Source organism: Arvicanthis niloticus, chromosome 13 (assembly GCF_011762505.2).
Source record: "Arvicanthis niloticus isolate mArvNil1 chromosome 13, mArvNil1.pat.X, whole genome shotgun sequence".
In the NCBI taxonomy this organism is placed as follows: Eukaryota; Metazoa; Chordata; class Mammalia; order Rodentia; family Muridae; genus Arvicanthis; species Arvicanthis niloticus.
In genome coordinates this window covers 73,622,259-73,645,800 of record NC_047670.1, presented here as the reverse complement: position 1 = coordinate 73,645,800, position 23,542 = coordinate 73,622,259, and the positions used below count along the sequence as shown (strand labels likewise).

The 23,542-nt window shown below is 45.9% G+C and overlaps 1 protein-coding gene across 4 annotated transcripts; it reads right to left on the bottom strand.

Annotated features, from left to right (window-relative positions):
• Positions 1-276: 276 nt before the first annotated feature.
• On the bottom strand, positions 277-17,568 carry Tmbim6 (transmembrane BAX inhibitor motif containing 6). 4 transcript variants are annotated; one of them, XM_034516567.2, is made up of 10 exons: positions 17,408-17,568; positions 7,863-7,948; positions 7,356-7,464; positions 5,960-6,080; positions 4,630-4,678; positions 4,445-4,542; positions 4,178-4,257; positions 3,737-3,837; positions 3,060-3,135; positions 277-1,931 (listed from the first exon to the last, which is right to left on the bottom strand). In XM_034516567.2, exons 2-10 carry the CDS (start codon positions 7,916-7,918, stop codon positions 1,908-1,910), a joined length of 714 nt encoding a protein of 237 aa, XP_034372458.1. In that variant the 5' UTR covers positions 7,919-7,948; positions 17,408-17,568; the 3' UTR covers positions 277-1,907. The 4 variants fall into 4 exon arrangements, with proteins under 4 accessions (XP_034372458.1, XP_034372459.1, XP_076768185.1 ...); XM_034516568.2 differs by lacking the exon at positions 17,408-17,568 and adding an exon at positions 17,070-17,214; XM_076912070.1 differs by lacking the exon at positions 17,408-17,568 and adding an exon at positions 16,758-16,863.
• Positions 17,569-23,542: the final 5,974 nt, after the last annotated feature.

Here is a 23,542-nt window from a genome sequence, read left to right as displayed (position 1 = left end):
CCTGGGGAGGAGCCTGGCCACTGGAAGTGAACACAGTCCCAAAGCTGCTGCACAGACAACCCCAGCACAGGCCAGGCTGAGGAGAAGGCTCTGGAGGAGGTCTGGGCTGGACAGAAAGAATGTCAACATAGTGGCATGCTGGGATTCCAGAGCAGAGGCCTAAGTGTGCCCCTGGCTTCTGTCTGGGTCCAGTCAGCTCCCAGCTCCCACAAGCAGTGACTAGTGTGACAACCCCAATCTAGTCTGCCCCTGATTTAACACACTAAGACACCAGGAAAGGTTAAGGAATTTTCTTTATTTTTTACAAATTAAGACTATGTAGATATATTTTTTTAATCAACAACACCGTTGTCTTCACAGTATGAGTGAGAGACCGCAGCCTGAGCTGGAAACAAACAACAGGGAGCAGAGTGGAGACGGCAAAGATGCCGGTGTTAAAAACCTGTTAGACATTTTATTTAAAAGTAGTTTTATCTCTTTATCATTCTTGGCACTGTTTCTAAAGAAAAACTCCTTTTTCCCAAGCAAAAAAGCACAAGAGGCGGAGTCTGGCTTCAAGAGGTGGAACTCAGTCAGGTCCTGAGGCCTCGCAGCGCAGTGTTCTGGGGAGCTGCTGCTGTCCCTTAGGTAAGCTCAAGCCAGGGGGAGCCATCAGGCAAGCAGGGTGGCACCTCAGTGCATATGCTACTCTGGGTGCACAGTCCAGAGCAGTCTCACTGGACAGTGAACCAGTGGCCACTGAGTCAACTGCACTGGCTGTGAGCAAAGAAAGCCCAGACCATCATCCTACTGCCAGTGGCTTGGTAGCCAGGGCCACGACCACTCTGGGTGCCACCTTTCTGTGCAGACTATGATGGCCCACAGTCTGGTCAACAGGCTTCTGCCCAAAAGACCAAAAATTTCTGGAAACAGGTGAACAAACCCAAATAACTAAAGTGCATCTGTTAGCAACTGTTACCTGCTGCCTCAGCTCTGGCCCAACACTCCCGAATCGTGTCCAGGCAGGCAGACGGAAATGCACTGAAGAGCTTCTGAGCTTCAGCCCCACCTCGCCGACCCCGCACGGTCACCCGGAGCAAGAGGCAGCCCTTGCCTAAGCTGTCTGGCAGGACTCAGTACAACCAGCCCTGAGGCTCAACCAGTCTCCTTCCCTATGCTTTCCCCAAGACTTGTAACCACAGCCACCTAGAGAAGACCATCAGTAACAAAGGCTGATAATTCTAAGAACCAACAGAGAAAACTGCACTAGGCTGGAACCTTGGGACTGTTCTCAGTCCCTTGCCACACATCCTCAGACCTTCGAGTTCCTCCCTGCACTCAAGTCTTCCCACCCATGGATGGAAAGCAGGCAGGTTCCCTGAGGGCTGCTCAGGAGTGAAGAGCACTCACACATCTACATCCCTTCATCGTGGCAAGGCAGAAGGGCGCTGGCCAGACTGATTAGGCAGCAGAGGAAGGAAACACCCACCAGAGCCCACTCTGGCAGGCCTGGAAGCTCAGGACAGGTAAGCTTCCCAAGGCAAACACACTGCCCAGTCTCACTGGAACTGTGAGAACCGAACCACAGGGCCAACGCGGGTCCAGCAGCAGCACGGGGTCCGTCTGCGGAGGCGGCAGGGTGCAAACTTCTGCTCTCACTTCTTCTGGGGCACTGGCTGCCCTGGCAGAGCGAGCGGCCATGACGGAAGGACATAAAAGGGAGGGGGAAGAACCCCAGGACACGAAGCCAAACTCCAAACTATATTCACTAATCAGTTTTTTGATCAAAAAATTCAAAATAGAGAAAACCACAAAGTACAAAAGCTTTCCTGATGCTTTTCATTATCATAGAACACGACACCTGTGATGTGTGCAAAGAAATGGGGGCGGAGGGAGAGAAGGCGAGCTGGGAAAGGCTGACGGCCAGTTCACTTCTTTTCTTTCTTCTTGTCCTACAAACGAAGAAAATCAGCTAGTTAGTCTTCCCCCTCTGACGCACAAACCCAAATGAGTGAGCGTTGGCAAGGGTGTGGAGGAACGTTGGCAAGAGTGTGGGAGAACGTGGGCAGCGGAGGGATCCTTCCAGCCCTAGGCATGAGCCCAAGACAGCACCAAGGCCAGCAGCCGGGAAGAACCAACAGCACAGCTTCACCCTGTCCAGCTCAGCTGTGCCACCACCCACAGAGAACCAGCAAGCCCGGCGCATCTGCAGCACTGCACTCACTGTCTGGTGTTCCTAAATCAGACTTACAACGAAAGCTCATAGGTCTCTCTACTGTTGGACCACACTGGCTATTAAAGTATTTTCAAGGGGGAAAGAATTAAGATCAACAAAAATAAGATTAAGAAATAAGACAGGGCTGGAGAGATAAGCAGCGGTTAAGAGCACTGGCTGCGCGGGCAGACCTGGGTCTGACTGCCAGCACCCACACTGTGGCTCACAATTTTAACTCCAGTTCCAGAGAACCCAGTGCATGCAATACACATGTACACATGCAGGCACTCATAAATGCTCATTTTAAAAAAAGCTTTTAAAAACATACAGCAGTGGTGCATGCTTTTAAATCCCAGCACTTGGGAGGCAGAGGCAGGCAGATCTCAGAGTTTGAGGCCAGCCTGGTCTACAGAGTGAGTTCCAGGACAGACAGGGCTACACAGAGAAACCGTGTCTCCAAAAACAAAACAAACAAAAATACTTTTAAAAAATTGAAAGAAATTAACAAATGGATAAACGGATCCACTTCTGACAGTCACAAAATAACGACTCACTGCACGCCTTCTATAATAGCCTTTTCTGAGTCCTAACTATCTTGTAACCTTCAATTCTTCATAAGGTACAACACTGCCTTCCTTCACAGACACCAAAGCTGTTTGCCACCAGCAACTCAGAGGGATCAGGTAAGACTTAAGGTCGTCTTACTCTGTCAGCACAGACCCTTGGTGTACCTCCTGTGTGAGTGAGGGGCCTGCCTCTCAGACCTCTGTCTTACACAGTGTACAATCCACTTTTCAGGATCTCCCATCTACACAGAGGCTGAGCAGGAGCCCCGCTCTCCTGCGCAGGCTGCAGGCTGACTCACCTTCTCATTGAAGGCCAGGATCAGCATGAGCTTCCTGAAGAGGGTAATGAAATCCAGGAAGAGGTCAATGCAGTGCCTGAAAGAGAGGAACCGGCTCACTCTCCACACTGTCCGCTGTCCTTCAGCAGGAAACCCCAGGGAGCCATCCAGCCTGGGGTCCAACAGTCCACCCCATTGAATGAATCGAGATCCATTTCAACTCAATAAATCCACAAGGCATCAGGACACCATGCTCTGAACAGAGACCAAGTCTGAGCCTGGAACTATCCATTACCAACACCTAGTGATGAGACTGAATGAAGGAGCTCTACCTGACAAATGAGGAGGCTCTCTCAGTACCGTGGAAGAGCAGAAACTTCTGGCTGCCTGAGGTGGAGGCTGTGAACACGGTGCCCTGATAGGGGTGGAGCTTAGCAGCAGTCGGCCTGGCCTGCTTGAGGTTAAGCCCCACATGTGCATGGAGAATGCCTGCCGAGCACTGACCAGGCCCTGTCTCTAATCCCCAGCACTGCATATACTGCTGGTGCATGCCTTTAATCCCAGCACCCAGGGAAGTCGAGGATCAGAAGTTCAAGGTCATCCTTAGCTACACAGCGAGCTCGCATGTATGTACGGTTATGGGATGGAACAGTGTGTCTCAACCTGTGCTCACCAGGCAGAGCGGGTCTCACACTTACCAGATGTAATCCTTATCTCCATTTTCAGCCTTTTCAATAATGAGCTGAGTGTCAAAGAGGACAAAGCCACACATGACCAGCAGCCCCATGTACAGGTTTGCCTAACAAAAGCAAGAGATGAAGTCACATGTGGTACTTGGTGCAGCGGGAAAACAACCAGCTTGCAAATACATCACACACAAACCCAGAAGTCCATGTTACTTCCCAAAACACAATGCTGCTCTCACACCTTGGGGTCACTAATCTGAACTAAGTAAACCCTGTTCTCCTGAGCTGCTAACCACGTGTCTTCCCACAGAGGCAGAGGCTGTGTCCTATGAAGGCTCTGAAGGTTTGAAGGGCACTGCCCAAAGAAAGTGATGTTCTAGAAGGTTCACCTCTTTTGATTTAGAGTTAGGTAAGAAAAATGCATGAGGCAAATAGCTCTCTATACAATCTCACCTGGAACAGCCAAATGGATCCAAAGAAAAGGTTCCCCAGGGAGGACAAGAACATGAGACTCATGGCTGACATCAAGATACCTGTAAGACACGGCAAAAGCTGTTGTGAGAAAACCCAAGGTGGGGCACAAACAATCACATCGACGCCATTTCTAACCTCTCCCCAAATGAAGGCTTTTCATTTCCCCCGAGTCCTGAGACCTGAGGTAGAACACAGCCTAGTGACCGAATGGCTAGAGTGAGCCCAGAGCCTGCTTCCAGTCCATACCTCCCAAAAACAGGTAGCTCCGGCGCCTGGCGTACAGGGCACTCAGGCTGAAGCAGGTGAAGATCATGGCCGTGCCCATGAAGGCCGTGGGGAGGATGCTGTGAAGGACAAGGCTGTGAGTTGGGAGCCAGTCTACAGTCGTGTGGCAGATCACAAGGGTGTACAGACATGGGCAGCACAGTTACCTGGGGTTGACCGCGATGCACAGTTCCAGAGCAGGTCCCAGGCCAACTCCTAGAAGCAAACCCCCGAACACAAATCCATCAGTTCTCAGGAGGGCCCTCGTCCAAAGGCTGGGCATGGGCATTCATTCTCATTACAAAAACAAGCACACAAGCCAACACAACTTTTTACTCCATCCTTTCCTCCTTTCAAGAGAATATATAACTAAATGAACTGATATACCAGTCCTCTGAGCCTAAGACCATGGATGTCTTCAGGAAGACTAGAAATTAGAAACAACAAAAAGACAGAAATGTCAAAAATCTCTGAGACTGTAATGTGGGCCAGACCAGAAAGAGAACAGGATAAAAGCAGGCAGGGCCTGGCAGCCAGAAACCTCACACTCCTGCAGAATCAACCTCTTGGAAGTAAAGGGCAGCCAGACCAGCTGTGTGGGGTATCACGTGGCAACAGGAGAGCAACCTGTCCCAGCCCAACACTTCTACACTGGCTATTTCCTCTTCTGATAACCCACCCCTAATACCTTAAAGACTACAGTTCCTGGGCCTAAGTCTTAATCCCTACGTTCTTCCTTTCTAAAATTCCCTCACCACCGCACACACTAGACCATCACTGAGAACCCTCACCACCGCACACACTAGACCATCACTGAGAACCCTCACCACCGCACACACTAGACCATCACTGAGAACCCTCACCACTGAATAGACTGAGAACCTGGCATGAGTCAGCACGCTGCCTTTTAAAGTACTTTACTATATAGCTCAACACTTGTTTCCTTCAATGATAATTCTAAAATAGATAAACCTCCTCCCCCCGTCCCCCCAAAAAAACAGGGTTTCTCTGTGTAGCCTTGGCTGTTCTGAAACTTGCTCTGTAGACCAGGCTGGCCTCTAACTCACAGATCTGCCTGGGTATGCCACCACACCCAGCAAGAGATAAACTTTTGCCTAGATTCTTTCTTAGTTTGTGTCCGCCATTTAAGTCATGGACCTCACTCGTTTGGGCCACATCTTTTTCTTTAATATATAAATATAAGTCATAGTTTGCTAGCTAAAAGGTGCTTAACTGTATATGCAAGACAAACCCGCATCAAACAAACAAACAAAGACCAACAAAGCAAAAGACCAACCAATACACGTCTACTGACTGGTCAGCGCACAGAGCAAGGGGTCTGAAGGGAGGACTCACAGCAGTGTAATGGAATGTAGGGAAACTGCACAGAGAGCTGTCCTGAAAGATTTGTACAAAGACGGAAACCATACGCCAGTTGGGTAAGTGAGAGTTAATACTAATCCCTTCTCCTGCTCACGAGACAACCTGTTCACATACCTGTAAGGAAGGCGAAGCCAGCGAGAAGTCCCAACCTTTTTTGCTCGGTCTCACGGCTGTGAGGTGTCGCCATCAGCCAAATCATCAAGGCCAAGGAGCCCAGGGCGGAGAGCAGGCCAGCCTGTTGGAGCCAGCCAAAAACAAGTCGCTCAAAGACTCAGCTTATATGCTTCAATGCTCACCTGACATTTCTAACATCTGCTTCTTCACCTAGAGGCAGAGGAAAAGGTAGTATGATCTCAGAGCGAGGGGCAGGGAGACCAGAGGCCTTGGAGGTGAGGGCTAGAACCATGGTTGACTGACGCCAAAGGCTCTCTGTGGTCCATCAATTACAGAACTACTCAAGAGAACCGAGGAGTGCTGGATGGACACTGTGTCTGTCACGAGTAGAGCAGAGGGGAGCCTTTTGTCCACTTAAAGGAAAAGGGGAAACAAGAATCACCTGGTGGCCTAAGCTGTGTGATCCCCAGGGCTCAGCAGTTAAAGGAAGAAACTCGCACTGTGGCCCACACAGGGCCGTGTGAGCACATGCGCACGTTTTCATGGCCACTGGCATGCTACTTTACGTCTGCAAAGAGGGCTGAGCAGTGATCTGAGAGCACTTGAATCCTCAAATACGAAGTCAGTTTGCTTGAGAACGGACTGAATTTTACATTACTTCAAACAACACACAACCAGAAAACAAACTGACCTAGAACTTGCTTTGAACTCCAGGATCAAAGCCTTGCCCTTCTGAGTGCCTAGAGTGATCTTTCATGTAATCCTTGGCAGGAGATGCCAGAACAAAAGGACAGTCTATGACAGTGACAGATGTCAACACAATGCACCTCTGCACCTCTGCCAAAAGCAGGCACTCTAAAGCCTGGCTGCCAGGAAGCTTCAAACTTCTGAATTATTCTTTAAAAATAAAAAATGTGCCTTATACCTCTGTGGGTCAAACCCAAACCCTCCTCTGTAAGACAGCCAGTCAGTGAAGGTTTCACCAGGCAGGAAGATAATTAAATGGGTCAAATCTATACAAGTCCCGGTCTTGCCTCTTCTGACAACTAACTGTACAACTGGTTCTAAGTGTCCCATAGTCACCGAGGCAACAAAAGAAAAGGTGGGATGGCACCATGCCATGGAGTGCCAGCACCTATTCAAGCTGAGGACGGGTCTCGTCTGTCAGCAACATCAACCATATACCTTCAGGGCCGCGTGCTGTGTTCAGTTGACTGTCTAGAGGAAACAGTCACCAACAAACTCAAAGGGTTTAATAATGCGAATACTGGCTGGCTGATTCTGAAACCAAAACTACTGATAAAGATATTAAAGAGAGGCATAGGAATAGGCTACCCCATTAGAGTCTGTGCTGTTGCACCCAGAGGAAAAAAATGAATGAATGAATGAAACTTACCTGGATGAAGTGTGTGACCACATGGACATAGGCTCCTGCTGCCGCCACAAACATACATAGTGCAAAACTGGCATAGACCTTCTTTAGGTGCTGCTGTGTGGAGGGAGTTCTAGGAAAGAGTGTTTATGACACATCATGTCTTGATGTACGTACTCATCTAAGCTACAATCATTTCTATCTCTCCTTTGCAAGAGGAGGAAGTGAAAGTTATATTATGAACAGTTTGAGATACTTTAGGAAGAACAAATTATAATAATAATAAAAAAAGAATGTTCAGAAAATGAGTTAACAGAATTTTAAATCCTTGAGAAGAGCCCAAACCCAAAATACATGAACACTGAGTAACCAGACCAGAGCCAAGGACTTGCCAGAGACTACACAGTATCCCTAGAACCTAATGACTTCTGCTGGGCTTCTCTGGAATCTGGCCAATTTGCTACTGCTACATATAAAAGAAACTAGGTATGACCACAAATACAAGGGCCATAGCAAGATTAAATCACTTACATGTGGGAAAATTTTAAGAGGGCATCAAAGTTGATCTTCCGATCAAATATATTCATGGCTCCAAAGTCTGTTCAGCACAGCCTCCACTGAGAAGAAAGAAAAGCTTATTTATAGACACGAGGACTTGCACAGGCGCCTTTCTTATTTAAAAGAAAACAAAAAAAACAGTATACAAGTTTGGAAACATTAAAAGTCCCCACGCTCTTCATGAAGACAGAAACATCTCCTTGAAAGTATTTTACTATCATTTGATTCTCTTATGTTACAAAGTAATTACAATTTCTGTTGTTTTTTTTGTTTTGTTTTGTGTTTTGTTTTGTCGTCCCCCCCCCCCCAGACAGGGTTTCTCTGTGTAGTCCTGGCTATCCTGGAACTCACTCTGTAGACCAGGCTGGCCTCGAACTCAGAAATCCGCCTGCCTCTGCCTCCCAAGTGCTGGGATTAAAGGGTAATTACAATTTCTAAAGAACAAATTCATCCTGAGAAAAACAATATATAAGAAAAAATTTCAATTAGCAATCTAGTTAAAGGAACCTACTACCATCAGGGCATTCTTTTTGTTGTTTCTGCTTTTTATTCTTTGAGTGTGGGGTCCACACGAGTAGGAGTGGCATGTGGGGATCAGAGGTCACTTCTAGGAGTGAGTGCTCATCTTCCCCAGGCAGCAAAGGTGTTGAGGACTGAACTCAAGGCTCACAGAGCCATCACTTCCATGGCCTTGGCTCAATTATGCCATTGCTTCATGAAACTAAAGAATGCTCTCAGAAAAGGAACCTCAAAGATTAAAAAAAAAACGCCAAAAGGGCTTTTACTTATTTATTTCAGACATGGTCTCACTATATAGTCCTAGCTGGCCTAATGTTATTGTTTTATTTTATGGGTATGTGTGTGTGCATGTGCATATGCATGCATGTATGTATGCATATATGTTATGTATATACACACACACACATGAATATATATATGAGCATTATGACCATATGCACACAGTGTCCAAGGAGGCCAGAAGAGAGTATGTGATTGCACGGAACTGCAGTTATAGATTATGAGTCATCTATAATGGGTGTTGGTAACTAGACAGAGCTTCTCTAAGACCTGCAAGCTCTTAACTGAGTCACCTCTCCTGCTCCCTCCAAACCTTTGTTTGTTTGTCTAAGACAAGCTCTTACTAGAGGCTCTGACTAGACTAGATCTTGTTATGTAGACGAGGCTGGCCTTGAACTCAGCTTTGCCTGCCTCTGCCACCAAGTGCTGGGATTAAAGGCGTGCGCCACCACTGCCCAGCTTCCTTGGGATCTCATGGAAAGACTGTAATCATATACACGCTCCCTTATACTCTTTTCAAATCTCTGTGTGTCTCTGTGTGTGCTCTCTCAATTGTGTGTGTGACTGTGGACAGACACCTGCTTGCCACAGCATACATGCTGAGGTCAGAGGACGACGACCTTGGTCCTCACCTCCACTTGAGACAATCATTTTGTTCTTACTACTATCCGCACCAGGCTAGCCTCCAGTGAGATTTTATTGTCTCTGCCCCCATTATCTCCTGACCATGCCTGGCTTTTACATGGTTCTGAGGACTTAAATTCAGGTCCTTAATATTTTCATGGGAAACACTAACCACTGACCCACCTCTTCAGCCCACTTGATATTCTCCTCTTAGAGTTCCTAAATGTTAATATCTACTCTTCCCCTCCTCCATACAGAGCAATATTTAACACAAAGACTTAAAATACTTTTCCTAAGCAGTATACACAATGCTCTAATATTTAACTGTATATATCCTGAAAGCTCATCAAAACCAGAAAATGATGATGCAGTGCTATCCCTAAGACAGGATCTCACTGGAGGCTCTGACTAGATCTTGCTATGTAGAGCACAGGCCTTATTCCAGTTTTCCCAGCAGTCCCTGTGTTAGATCGTGGCGTTTCAGAATCAACGCAGGGCATCTACCACCCCTTCCCACCATGAACCTTGGGGAGCCAAACATGTGGGCAGCGTAACCACCTGCCCCACCACCCCAGAAATTTAAAAGCAAAAGTCAAAACCCAACCAAACCACATCCAGGTTACAGCATGCCAATACTATAAAGCCAGATTAACTGCTGCTCCTTCTCTCATACAATCCAAAACAGTCCATGCAATCAGATCTAGTCAAGAATTTTCTCTCCTAAATAGATCTGCCTTCAGTTTTTACTAAACACACAATGTCCATTCTATTCCTAATCTGCCAAAAAGGGGGCAGGGGAAAGGGGAAGAACCATTAACCTGCAATCAAAGTTACAAACAACCTCTGAAGAATCCTGGAGCAGTAGAAAGATGCATTCTTACAGTTCTGTAAGCCACCACCCCAAGGCTCTCTTCCCTCAAAGGAAACAATCACAAAGGTTACTGCCTGGCTTTCACACACAACCCTGCTTACCTTGACTCTTAGTATTCAGTTTCTAAGAACAGATCTGGAGAAGCTGCAAAACTCACTACAGCTGCTGCTCTGAGTTACCGGCCCTCTTGATCCAGATGGTGCAACTATTGCAGGCTGTTGCAAGGCCAAGCAGTCTTCCACAACCACGATGAGTTCACTCCCCAGAGAGCACACTTACAGGACGGTACAATCCAGCGACTGGAAAGTGTCTATAAGGCTTCCATTAACCCTCCTAATGACATCCCCAGGGAGAACCTGCAACCTACAGTCAAGTTTCTCAGCTCTCACAGTCCAAGAGCTAACATACATCTTGCTTCCAATTTCAAGCACCAACAGGGGAGGGTACCTAAGATACCCAGGGGATTGTTAGTCAGAAAGGGGCAATACTCATGTAATCAGACCCCCTCTGAGGGGAAACTGACAGCACAAAGAACTCTTCTTTCCTAGTTTGCTCTTTGACATGTTCCAGAAGGTACTGTCTGCCTCTTTCTGGGGCTTTCAGTTGATTTAAAAAAAAAAAAGAGGGGGGAGCTGGAAAGGGCTCAGCAGTTAAGAGCACTGGCTGCTCTTTCCCAGGACCAGGCGAGCACCTACATGTCGGCCTACAGCTGTAAGCCCAGTTCCAGGGGATGCTATGCCCTCTGCTAAGCCCTGAGGGTACCAGTCACACATGCACTGCACAGACATATTTGCATGCAAAACACTCACCTTTTTTTTTTTTTTTTTTAAAGAGAGAGAGAGAGAGAGAGGAAGAAGCCTGTGGATAAAGATGAGGATACCAAGTACTTGGTTTTACTTGACGTAAGTCACACACACCATCCTTCCTCCTCAGGCATCACTGTGAAATGCAGTCTCACAACACATCCAACCCTTTCATCCCAAGTATCCCAAGTGCTGGGAGTGCATGTGTCGCACCAGGGTAAAATGTCCACTGTTTGGTTTCACTACCTATTTCACTTTTTAAAATAGCAGGGCTTCTCTGTGTGTCCCTAGCTGTCCTGGAATTTGCTTTGTGGATCAGGCTAACCTCAAACTCAGAGATCCACCTGCCTGCCTCTGCCTACTGAGTGCTGGGATTAAAGGTATACACCACCATGCTCAACCTATGTCAAAATTTAAGTGAAATATGTTTACAGCAAGCTTACTACTGTTACAGAGGGGTAGGAGAGCAATGAAGGTCTGAGAGATGGCTCACAGGTAAAAGCACTTGCTTTGCAGCCTGAGAATTAGGTTCCACCCCCAGGGCCCATAGTGAATGAAGAATGCTGACTCTCACAAGTCCTCCTCGAGCCTCCACATAAATGCTGGGTCATGCACACAGCCATGGTCACACACAGCGCACACACAGACACACACTAATAAAACTTCTACACTTTTTATAGTAGTAATGTATACACCTAATGTACATGTCATATTTCATTTTGGAAATGGTAAAATGGGGGAAAGCAGGTCTCAGAAGGAAGGAAATGTTGTTCCAAATTATCAGGAATAAAAGTATATAACAAGAGCCGGGCAGTGGTGGCGCACGCCTTTAATCCCAGCACTTGAGAGGCAGAGGCAGGCGGATTTCTGAGTTCGAGGCCAGCCTAGTCTACAGAGTGAGTTCCAGAACAGGCAGGGCTACACAGAGAAACCCTGTCTCAAAAAAACAAAAAAAAAAGTATAACAAGAAAGAAAATGCCCCCTCCCTCAAGGTTCTGTTTCTGTTCTTGAGACAGAGTCTCACTATGTAGCCCTGGCTGGCCTGGTACTTACAAAAGAAATTCAACTGCTTTTGCCTTCGAGGTGCATGCTGCCATGCCTGGCCCTGACCCCCACACTTAAAAAAAAAAAAAAAAAAAAAAAAATACTGACTGGAATATAGCTCACTTGCCTAGCACAAGTGAAGCCCTAGGTTCAATCCCAGATACTACAAAAAGAATTACTATCCCAGTGTATGTGGTCCAAACTGCCCCAAAATTCACTACAATATTTCTAATATACAACTAAGATTATTAAAAAACAACAACAACAACAACAACTCAGGTATGGTGGCACAGCTCTGTAATATCAGCACTCTGGAGACAAAGTCCAGAATAAATGTAACTTTGGGGGTAACCTGGGCTAAATAGTGAAGCTTAGTCTTAAAGAAAATCACTGATCTATCTCATCATAAACTCCAATTCATACAGGAACCTAGAAATAGAATCCTAGTTTTAGATAAACTAAAGTCTTGAAATAGCATGAGATTATTTACACAAAATTAAATGGCAGTGCCCCTTAGGGTCGTGGGAAATCTGCTTATACTGCATGTATTAAAAAAAAGAAAGAAAGAAAGAAAGAAAGAAAGAAAGAAAGAAAGAAAGAGAGAAAGAAAGAAAGTTCAAGTGTTTTAATTACAACCAAACCCTCTGACTATGTGCTTCATTTTATGCCTGTATCTTTTTTTGTTTTGTTTTGTTTTGTTTTGTTTTTTCAAGACAAAGAGACACAGAGCTTCTCTGTGTGGCCCTGGGTGTCCTGGAACTCAAGACATCCCCTGCCTCTGCCTCCCAGTGCTGGGACCGAAGGCATACGCGCTCAGCTTTGTGCCACTGTCTTTAAAGCAGCAGGAACAGAATGAACAGAATCTATCAAATGCTGTCATACATACCGCTAAAGCTTTGCTGAAGTGTCACCAAAACTGTGGTTAACAGGGCCAGCCTCCTGCCAAAGCCACCCCAGATTACACAACAAAAAGCAAGAGTGGGGAGAAACATTAATCCTGGCATTCTGGAAGGCTGAAGAGGATAGGACGTTCAACAATGTCCTGGGTTTCACAGTTGAGACTTACTAAAAACAAAACCACCCCCAGCCTGAGGGCATGGCTCAGGGACAGCACTTGCCCAATTTGATCAAGGCCCGCCCTACATTCAACCACACACACACACACACACACACACACACACACACACACACAGAGCCATGTACAACAAAAACTTCCAAGTTTACTGCATAGCTGCACCACAGAAGAGCCAGGTATCTCTGTGACCTCCTTTTGCTCGAGGGATAAAGCCTATCCGGTCTTGTTAAATTAAACCCCTTGTTTCCGTTCCAGGTACCCTTCTTACCCTTGTTTTAAAACAAAAGATTATTATCTAATAATGGTCATGCCCTCCAAGTGTGTACACACACACAAAACCTGCAGCACTGGACAGAAGCTCTGTGACAGAGTACTTTCAAAGCATGCAAAAGGCCCTGCTCACACTGAACAAAAGCTAATTTATCATGAAGGCTTAGCCATACAGGAGAAGTGAAGTTAATCAGATAAGGAGGAAGTGTGAGAAAACAAGCTGAAGGAACTTGATAAAGCCCACTCATTTCTGGTTAGAAGTTCCTTTGTTTAAATGGCATACCTTTCCTCTAACACACTCACACTGTCCCTCTTGCCCCAGAAGGTGCTAGGCGCTCTGAGACAGCCTAGTAACTACTAAGTGATAAGCCGCCATGCTGGAGTTTGTTGAAGGACAATATAAGCTTGATGCTTTCCTTGTTACCCTAGGAAGTAGTCAGTCAATTTCAAGGCAATCCAAGGTATCCTGTTTCAACTAAGGCTGGGCCTACATCCTAAGACAGAGGTTCTCAACCTTCCTAACACTGCAACCCTTTAATGCACTTTCTCATGCTCTGCTGACTACCAGTCACAAAATAATAATAATAATAATTATTATTATTATTATTATTATTATTATTATTATTATTATTTTGGTTTTTCGAGACAGTGTTTCTCTGTGTAGCCCTGGCTGTCCTGGAACTCACTCTGTAGACCAGGCTGGCCTCGAACTCAGAAATCCGCCTGTCTCTGCCTCCCAAGTGCTGGGATTAAAGGCGTGCGCCACCACCCACAAAATTATTTTTGTTGCTAGTTCATAACTATAATTTTGCTACTGTTATGAATCATAATATAAATGTCTGATATGTAGGATATCTGCTTTGCAACACTGATGAAAGGGTTGTTCAACCCCAGATTGAAAAAGCTGCTGTCCCAAGGAGACCTGAAGTCCTAGAGCTCTTACCTGAATCAAAAATCCTGGGGTTAAGCTACCACTGTATTCATCTCTGGAGATGGTTGCCTCAGAACCAAGACCATCATTACTGAAGAAATGCCTACTACTTGCAATTTTTTTTGAGACAAGGTCTCTCTATATAGCCCTGGCCATTCTATAACTCATAGAGCAGGCTGGCCTTAAACTCATGAAGATTAAACTGCCTCTGCCTCCAGAGTTCTGGGATCAAAGAGGTGTGCGCCACTTTGCCTGGCTCAAATTTATTATTTTGAACCAACTACTGAATTTCCTTCTCTAAAACTGCAACTCTTTGGCAGAAGTGAAGAATAAAAAGGTTTCAATGTTTAAATACACAATCTTTCATCAGAAACCAACAATCCCTCCCCCACTGTTTATTCACCCCACAAAAAAGAACAAGCATAAATCAGGAACAAAACAGACCTGCAACTTCAAGACTTATTTACTTTTATGTGCACTGGTGTTTTCCCTGCATCTGAGCCAGGGAGCCAGATCCCGTGGAACTGGAGTTAGGGATAGTTATGAGCTGCCATATGGGAAGGACTGGACGAACAGCAGTGTTTTTAACCACTGAGCCAAGCCCCCAAACTTCAAGTCACCCTTCCTCAGCTCAGGTAGCCCAGTAGATCCTACTCAGATGCAATCCTTTCTCTCTAGTCTTGAATACTGTATTCAGAAGTGTGTACTACCATGAAATCTGGTTAGAAAGTCTCTGGGAACAGAGGATGAACTAGAAGGCATCTGTACCAGAGCCTACAGCAAATCACAGCACCAACACGTAGAAGGGAGAACATCGTGAGCGGTTGGTTCCCCGAGGGAGACTAATGCCCTTGGGTAGTTTATGAAATAAGATGAAACTCTTCAAGTCAGTGCATTATCTCCAATGATAACAAGGATCAATGTGATCCCTCCTAGATGTGCAGGGACAGCATTCAAGACAGTTGAATTAACAAAAAAACAGAAGGGGGCAGCTAATTCACGGCCTAGTGTTTAATTAAATGTGTAAAAGTGTTTGACTTGCTAGTTTAGATGTTAAATGTATACACCAAGATACAACAATGTTAGCTTCACATTAAGTCCAAGAGGAAAGAGTCACACAATAAAGGTTTTTCTTTTTCTTAATGGCAGTGTAATAGTGGTAATAGAAACAGATCTGGAATTTCAAATCCTGCCTTTTCTACCACATAACTGTGAGAAAATAGTTTTACTTAATCTCACTTCCCTCTTCAACTATAACATAACACATGATTAATACCAGTTCTACTGACTCTCAATAAGAAACACATGAACTCTTGGGGAGGCAGAGGCAGGCGGATTTCTGAGTTCGAGGCCAGCCTGGTCTACAGAGTGAGTTCCAGGACAGCCAGGGCTACAGAGAGAAACCCTGTCTCAAAAACAAAAACAAAAAACCCCAAAACAAAACAACAACAAAAAAAACCCACAGGAACGACTTCACTGCAAGCAGGGTGCTACCCTGACATTAGTACTGATCTGAACATCAGAAAGCTGAAGCCGGGATTCAGAACCAGCTTCAGGTCTCCTGACCTTTCTGGTGCAGTGCCATTTCACCCAAACAGAAAAAAAAACACGCTTTCAATAAGGCAGTTCCTCAACTCCCCAGAACACATGTCGGTTCCCCCACAATGTATTTTTTAGCATTTCTACCAAGACCATGAACTTTATCTGTAACAAGGAGTTAAAACTGGAAATGCTAAATATCCGAATTAATGTCTCCTTTTCCTAGTCGTTAGGAGAACAAGACACGGGTACGGAACCTCGTTTCCCCATGATGAATAATGGAAGAGGAAAACTGTGGATCCAAGTTACAGGCTGCGTCTCTCAAGGACTCCAGCCACACTCTACTAGAAGAAAACGGAGGGGAATCGAAATGTCCGCTCGTTCAGATAAAGCAGAAAACAATTTAGACAATAAAGAAACACCAAAGAAAATAAGTTTAGCGATTACAGACTTAAGTGTGTTCACAGAAGGCGTGAAAACGTGATTATGCATCCTTGACCCATACAGTCATAGGATAAACTACATACAAATATTAATAAATAACTACAAAGTCTGCCATTGACCTTCAGCCTTGAAACTCCTGTTCACGTTTCAAGCAGTCAGCTCTGCGTCTAAAGTGTTACACATTCACAGGTAGTTTGTGTAACTGGAGAGTCTCAAGTTCAGAGTGGTTTTGTTGTTTGGCCAACAGAAGCCTGATTGGACAGGCAAAGCAACCTGCCCTGGCACCAGATAACTTGTTTTTGTTGTTGTTTAAAAAAGAAAAGAAAGAAACACAGGTAGGCGGGCCAAAGCCTACTTATCAGAGGCTTTAGGAGGTCAGTCCAAAGAAAACAGCGCCCATCGCCGCCCTTCCGGGGCCGACTTTGGGACTCACCCAGGGTTCAGGACCAAGCAATCAAGGCCACCTCACCTGTCCAAAGGTAACCAATCAGATCAGAGTGGGGCTGCTCCGTGGGGCTGGGGAGCGGAGCCAAGCCCAGGACTTCTCACCTCTGCCTCTACCGTTGGCTTTTAAGTAACTAAGGAATCTCGCGTGTCATAGAGAAGTGTGACATCACCTGGCCCGCCGTGACAGGGCAGTCTGCCTAACCAGGCCTGCCTCAAGTCCCCAACCCCGACGGCTCACCCAGACCGGGCAGAGGAACCCGAGGAGGAGCAGCCGAGCAGCGATCGCTGGGTGGGGCGGAGTGACCACAACGACACAGCTTTCCCTTTCGTTTACCTCAAAGTCAGGAGTAAGGGACCTGTCCCAAATTCAAGCTCTGAACTCGGCTGAGGGGAAAGGGACGCGAGCGAGGGTCGTTAAGAGGCCTTCGCCACAGAGACAGGCCCAACTGCCCGGGGGACCCCGCAGACTCGCCCCCGCCGGCGCTGCTGCGCATGCGCGGCACTATTTCCTCCGCGTCCCTCCCCGCCCAGCTTTCCTTCGATCTCGACGCAGAGCAGGCCCGGTTCCCAAAGGAGCTACTCTGTCCGAAAACGGAAGCTACTACCCACCCCCGCTCTCGCTCCCTCCGTATCCCTCACTCCGGGTTTATCAGATCCTAGCTTCGCACGTACCTTCTCAGCGCACCTCTCCAGAGCTTCCCCGCTCTGCTAAAACCGGATGTGCTCTGAGTCTCAGGGGGGTTGGCGCTGGAAGTCTACCCACACCCGCCCCCGGGAAGCCCCGCCCTCGGACCCGCCCAGGCAAGTTCTCATTGGCTTCTGGTTGCACTGCCGTCTGTCCATTGGCTGCATGTTCATAAACAGCAGCCGCTTTCGTCAGAGTCATCGGCTAATACCCTTGTCAATCAAAACAGTGGCCACCAACCGGCACCTTAGCAATAGGCCTCCGCCTTCTTCCCCCCCAGAGGAAGGATGGACGTCGGTCTGGCGACCCACGGAATAGGAAAAGTGAAATGGGGCGTGTCAGGCTTAGACCATTGTTTTGTGAGACCACCCACGACACTAAAATGTCCCAAAATGCTGGTTTTAGGCTGCTCATGGAATGGTAAAGAAGGAAAGCGAGGCAGCCATCCCTGGGATCTCTTTTTTTGTTTCGTTTTTCGAGACAGGGTTTCTCTGTCCTGGCTGGCCCGGAACTCTCTTGTAGACCAGCTTCCCAAGTACATTAAAGACATTTAAAGACTTACGCCACCGACGCCCGGCTTCCTCGAGACCTTTTAACATTGAATATAATGGAGCTTAAGCTTCAGAGCACCTTTGAAGGTCCAGCCATTCTATAGGGACCCAGGGACCCTAGTCTGGAGGGTCTGAGGCCACCTGGTAGCCCCAAGCAAACGGGCTACAAAGACCACACCACCTGCATGGAAGTGGGTGGTTCTCTGTAGTTACCAAAGGCTCTGCAAGTCAGGTGTAACAGGGCAGCAAAGACCTGGTCTTGCAATCCTAACCGCCTCTTTAGAGACCTGGCCAAGGAGGGTCAAAGAGCAGGTGGTTCCCCGCCTCCCTCCTCTTAGGGCGTGTTCCCTAGTTGGAGCACAACCAGTGCAAGAACTAGTAAGGAGCTGTGAAGCCAATTAAAAAAAAAAAAAAAAAAAAAAGAGCCTTATTTTATTTTCATTTTTGCGGCCTACGCTTTTAAAAATCGATTTCACAACTCATTAGTACTGTCTGAAATCATAAGTATAGAATGGGTTCCCGCTGGGGCTTGGTTGATTGAGGGCTGCATGCTGAAACAGGGCCCTGGAGGACCCAGAGGGAGGCAGCGTGAGGAGTGTGTAGAGTAAAGGTTGAGGATTATCAGAGCCTCTCAGCTCTGCTTCCAGTGAAGCCCTTAGACTGACCATGGTCTGGGCCATTTTACCTACGCACTCAGGAGGGAGAGGCAGACAGATCTCTGGTCTGAGACTAGCCTGGTCTACAGAGTTCCACGACCACGGGTGTAGCGGGTGGGGGTGGAGGGCAGACTTGAAAGAGAGAGAGACAGAGACAGAGAGAGACAGAGAGACAGAGACAGACAGAGACAGAGAGGAGAGGAGGAGAAGATGTGGGGGAAGCAAGCAAGCTAGCATTCTGAAGGTGGAGGCAGGAGAATCTGACGGTTCTGGACAGCCTGAACTAAGGACATCCTTTGTTCATCAGGGTATTCCCTGCCAGATATAAATTACTTATGTAAATTAGAATTAACAATTAAAAATCTATCAAGTATGATGGCATAGGCCCTTAAACCCAGTATTCAAGAGAGAGAGGGAGGCAGATCTCTGAGTATGAAGCACACTTGGTCTGTATGACGAGACCCTGTCCAGGAAAAAAAAAAAATCAAGAGTTTAAAAGAAAATGAAGGGCTGGAGAGATGGCTCAGTGGTTAAGAGCACTGACTGCTCTTCCAGAGGTCCTGAGTTCAATTCTCAGCAACCACATGGTGGCTCACAACCATCTGTAATGGGATATGATGCCCTCTTCTGGTGTGTCTGAAGAGAGCAATGGTGAATACATAAAATAAAATAAAAATAAATTAATATAGCTTTTTAAAAAAAAATGCCAGGGCCCTAAAAGGTGGGATGGGTTGTTGGTTGGGGTTCGTTAAGTAAGTAGTTGTTACCAAAGAAGAAACAAGAAGAAATTAGGTATCTTGACAGTGAAAATCAAACTTGGCCCCAGAAACTCAACCTCCCTAATCAGCAGGAAGTAGTCTAACGATAACATGGCCTCCTTTCCAACCGCTGGCTTTATTCAGGGATCTCCTCCCTCTCCTCTGTGTCTGTTTTCCTCTCTTACTAGTGTTAGGGGGTCGTGAAGGAGGATAAGGATGGAAGAAAGAAGGACCCACAAAATAGCAAGGGTCAAACTACATGCAAGCAGAACACCAATGCACATAAAGCTTAAAATAAATTATAAGATTACTTCTGTAACACTAGTACTGCAGAGTTAAGAGGCATGAGGGCCATCACCAGTTCTTGGCCCACACTAATTACACAGCAGGATGTTCCCTATTGGGAAAAACTAACCAAAATGAACAAAAATATTTATAATTAAACAAAAACCTAACAAAACAGATTTTTCTAAATCTATGTAGCTCAATCTAGCCACAAATTCAAGTAACTCTGATTAGCTTTGAACACTAAAATTAGCTATTTACCCTCCCTTTCTGACGGCTGGGATTTCAGACACACACCAACTCCACTCCAGGGTGTTCTTGAGATCTGCTCCAAAGTGCTAATTTCAAACATTGAGATGGAATAAATCAATACACTTTTCAAAAATATATATTTCAGTGGAAGGGAGCTTGGAAAGAAGCTTGGAACTTGGAGGCACTAGGGACTAGGAACTAGGGACTAGGAACTCAAGACTTGGGACTTGGAGAGGAGAAGAGAGACTGAAGAATAATGGGATTGAATCACACTCTGTCTGGTCTCCATTCCTCACGTCCGTCCTCACTCTCTCTCTTGCTGAACCCAGACCTGTGGCCCAGAGCAGCTTGGGGCAGTGTGGGCTCTAACAGTTTAGCCCCCAAGGCTTTTGGCAGTGTGGGTTCCAACACTGATAAAGCGGTCCTCAACATTCTGGCCCCCAAGCGTGGGGCAGCTAGGGCAGCAACATTTCAGGCCGGGCATGATGGCATAGGTCTTTAGTCTCAGTACACATAGGGCAGAGGCAGGTGGATCTCTGAGTTCAAGGCCAGCCTGGTGTACATGAGTTCCAAGACAGCCAGAGCTACAGGAAGAAACCTGTCTTTAAAAATCAAAAAAATAAAACAAACACACAAGCAGAACAAATGAGTAGACAGACAAAATTTGGTAGAGCCACACAAGGAAACATGATTTAGTCACGAAAATGGATGGGGGCGAAGTATGACAGTAATTCCAAACCTTGCGAGTTCCGAGTTAACTTAGTTTTAGTCACTGTTGTTTTTCAAACAAAATCCCAAACATTAGATTTTACTAAATGAAAACTCAAGAGCCAGATGCTGTGGTGAAAGCCTACTAGCTCAGAGAAGCAGAGAAAGCGCCCAGCTGACCCTCCTCCTCAACTCAAGTCCCAGAAGGAAAAAAAAAACCCCCGAGTCCCTTCCAGCTGAAGGTCCCTCCTTTCTACTTCCTGTTCGTCTAACCATTCTCCTGATTCCTCTCACTCCCTACGGTTTTTCTCTATGTTCACCACCTGTCAACTGGTTGCTTTCTCTGCCTCTTGACCTATGGTTGATGTTTTTCAATCTGGTTTATGGGTTATACAATCTGGTTTATGATAAACAGAAAAAAATCTTGGATTAAGGTGTGTGCTAAGGCTGACCACACCACACTAGAGACACACTAGGTTTTTTCCAGTATAAAATCTCAGGGTTCACAGTATAAGCAGATACCCTGCAACAAGTCACTGTTCTATTGCTGTTAAGAGACACTGTGACTGAGTCAACTCTTGTAAAAGAAAGCCTTTAATGGAGGGGCTTGCCTACAGTTCTAGAAAGTCATGGTGGGGAGCAGACAGGCGACAGAGTAGTAGTTGAGAGCTTTACATTCTGATCCACAGGGAGCAAGCAGGCAGAGCCATGAGCTGGGCCCTTTTAAATCAATCATCAATCAAGAAAATGCATCACAGGCTTGCTCATAGAGCAGTAGAGCAGAAGTCATTTGAGAAAAGGGGTTTCCTCTTCCAAAACGACTATAGCTTGTGTAAACTGATTTAAAACAGTACAACAGTATACTGAAAATCACTGATATGTGTATTTGTAGGTTTTTGTTTTGTTTTGCTAGGATTAAAGGTTGACAAACAAGGGCTGGAGAGATGGCTCAGAGGTTAAGAGCACTGACTGCTCTTCCAGAGGTTCTGAGTTCTATTCTCTGAAACCACACATCTGTAATGAGATCTGATGTCCTCTTCTGGTGTGTCTGAAGACAGCAACAGTGTACTCACATAAAATAAACCTTTTTTTTTTTTTTTAAATAGGTTGACTAATCTTTGGGTTCTTTCTACTTCCTGACTGTTATGAACAACACTTCTATAGAAAGCCATCACCAGATGTGAAGAACTACACTAAATAAACATCTTTTCCTTATATATTTTATAAACTTTATACTATAAAGTATATATTATATACTTTAAAGCAAAATACTCCATCCTTGAGTATTTTGCCATAGTATCACAAAAAGTACTAAGACTATCGAAAGATCAATTGATAGGTCATATTATAACTCTATTATTTACACTTAGAGGAAAGTGTTACGGTTTTACTGAAAAATGTTCCCCAAAGGTTTACACATTTAAACACTTGGTCCCAAGCTGGTAGTGCTGTTCTAGGAAGCTATAGAACTTTTAGGAAGTGGAGCCTATATAAAGGAAGTGGGTCGTGGGTGTGGTAACTAGACCACACTTCTAGTTCTTCCTCTCTCTCTCCCTCTGCCTCTGAGTCCTTATTCCCCTATGCTATGAGGAAGTAAGGAGTCTTAGCCACATACTTCCACACCATGAAGCCACCAGGCCACTATGCCTTCTTCATTGTAAAAGGGCTCCAGACCTTAGCACAACTGACTCCATGATGGAAGTACCAGTTAGGCAATAATCAGCCTGCAGACAGCACCACCTGCCAAAACAAAAACAAAGGCCTAATCCATCAAAGTCCACAGTTCTGGGAAAGTCTCCTTGCTTTTTGACCTCTGTCTAACTGGTTTTGCTCTGGCTAACTGTCATTAACTAAGGTACACCAACCCAGGACATATTCTTTTTGTGCTTAAAAGCTCATCCTAAGACTCAGTGCTGCCCTGGGATCCCAAACACCCAATGTGGTTGCCAGCTGGCTAATAAAGACTTCCTATTGCCTTCAATCCGTGTCTAAAGAGTCTTCTTTGGTGGCCACCCCACAACACCCATCAGGATGCTCTGTACCGTCTAAAACTATGAGACAAGGAAGATTCTTTCTCCCTTAAATTGCTTTTGACCGTAGTCTCTCAACAGCACTTACAAAAGTAGCAGATGGAGAATTGGTACCAAGAAATGTAACCATTGCTGTGACTCTATGGCCCGGTGGCTCTTAAGACATCAGAGATGCTTTATGGGAGGAATGTGGAAGGGTTTGGTGCTGTGTTCTCACAAAACCTTAAACTGCTGTAAGCAGAGATTAAGAGGTCTTTCTGGTGGGAGCTTGGGAAACCAGAATGCAAAGAAAAATGTGCACACTGAAGGCCAGGATCTTGAAACTGAAGAAGGAAAGAAGACTCTAACAGGAATGTCGTAGAGGCTATTCATACTGTATTCTGGCAAAGAACACGACTACATTCTGCCTGTGTCCTGAACACTTGAATGAGGGTAAATTTAAAAGTGACAGGCCACATTGAGGGGAGAAAATTTCAAACCCGCATGATAGCCACACTGCTGCTGTTACTGCTTGCCACTCTTACTCAAGAGAGAGAGCAGGAAGAAATGGAAAATGGGTGTTGGCGTAAGGAAAGAAGCCTGACTGAATTTAAGGTTGCTGGGACAAGTGTCGTGGATGGAGCACTGTGCTTATTAACAAGATCAACACATTAAAGAGAAACCATGGACTTTACATTGGGACAATAAGATACGTATCTTGTCCCAACACAAAAACTCCAGGATATAGGAATGAAAATCCATTTGGAAAAAAACTATGTCCAGAAATATAGCGCCATTAGGGTACTGTGATGGTTTGTATGTTTGCCACAGGGAGTGGCTTGATTAGGAGGTGTGGCCCTGTTGGAGTAGGTGTGGCTCTGCTAGAGGAAGGGTGTCACCGTA

Excerpts from the sequence above, each read along its gene's own strand:
- Tmbim6 (XM_034516567.2), bottom strand. The coding sequence starts at position 7,918 with ATGAATATATTTGATCGGAAGATCAACTTTGATGCCCTCTTAAAATTT. Across the intron at positions 6,081-7,355 it reads TGGTCACACACTTCATCCAG|GCTGGCCTGCTCTCCGCCCT; the intron begins GTAAGTTTCATT and ends TGGCTCCAACAG. Across the intron at positions 3,838-4,177 it reads GATCCATTTGGCTGTTCCAG|GCAAACCTGTACATGGGGCT; the intron begins GTGAGATTGTAT and ends TGCTTTTGTTAG.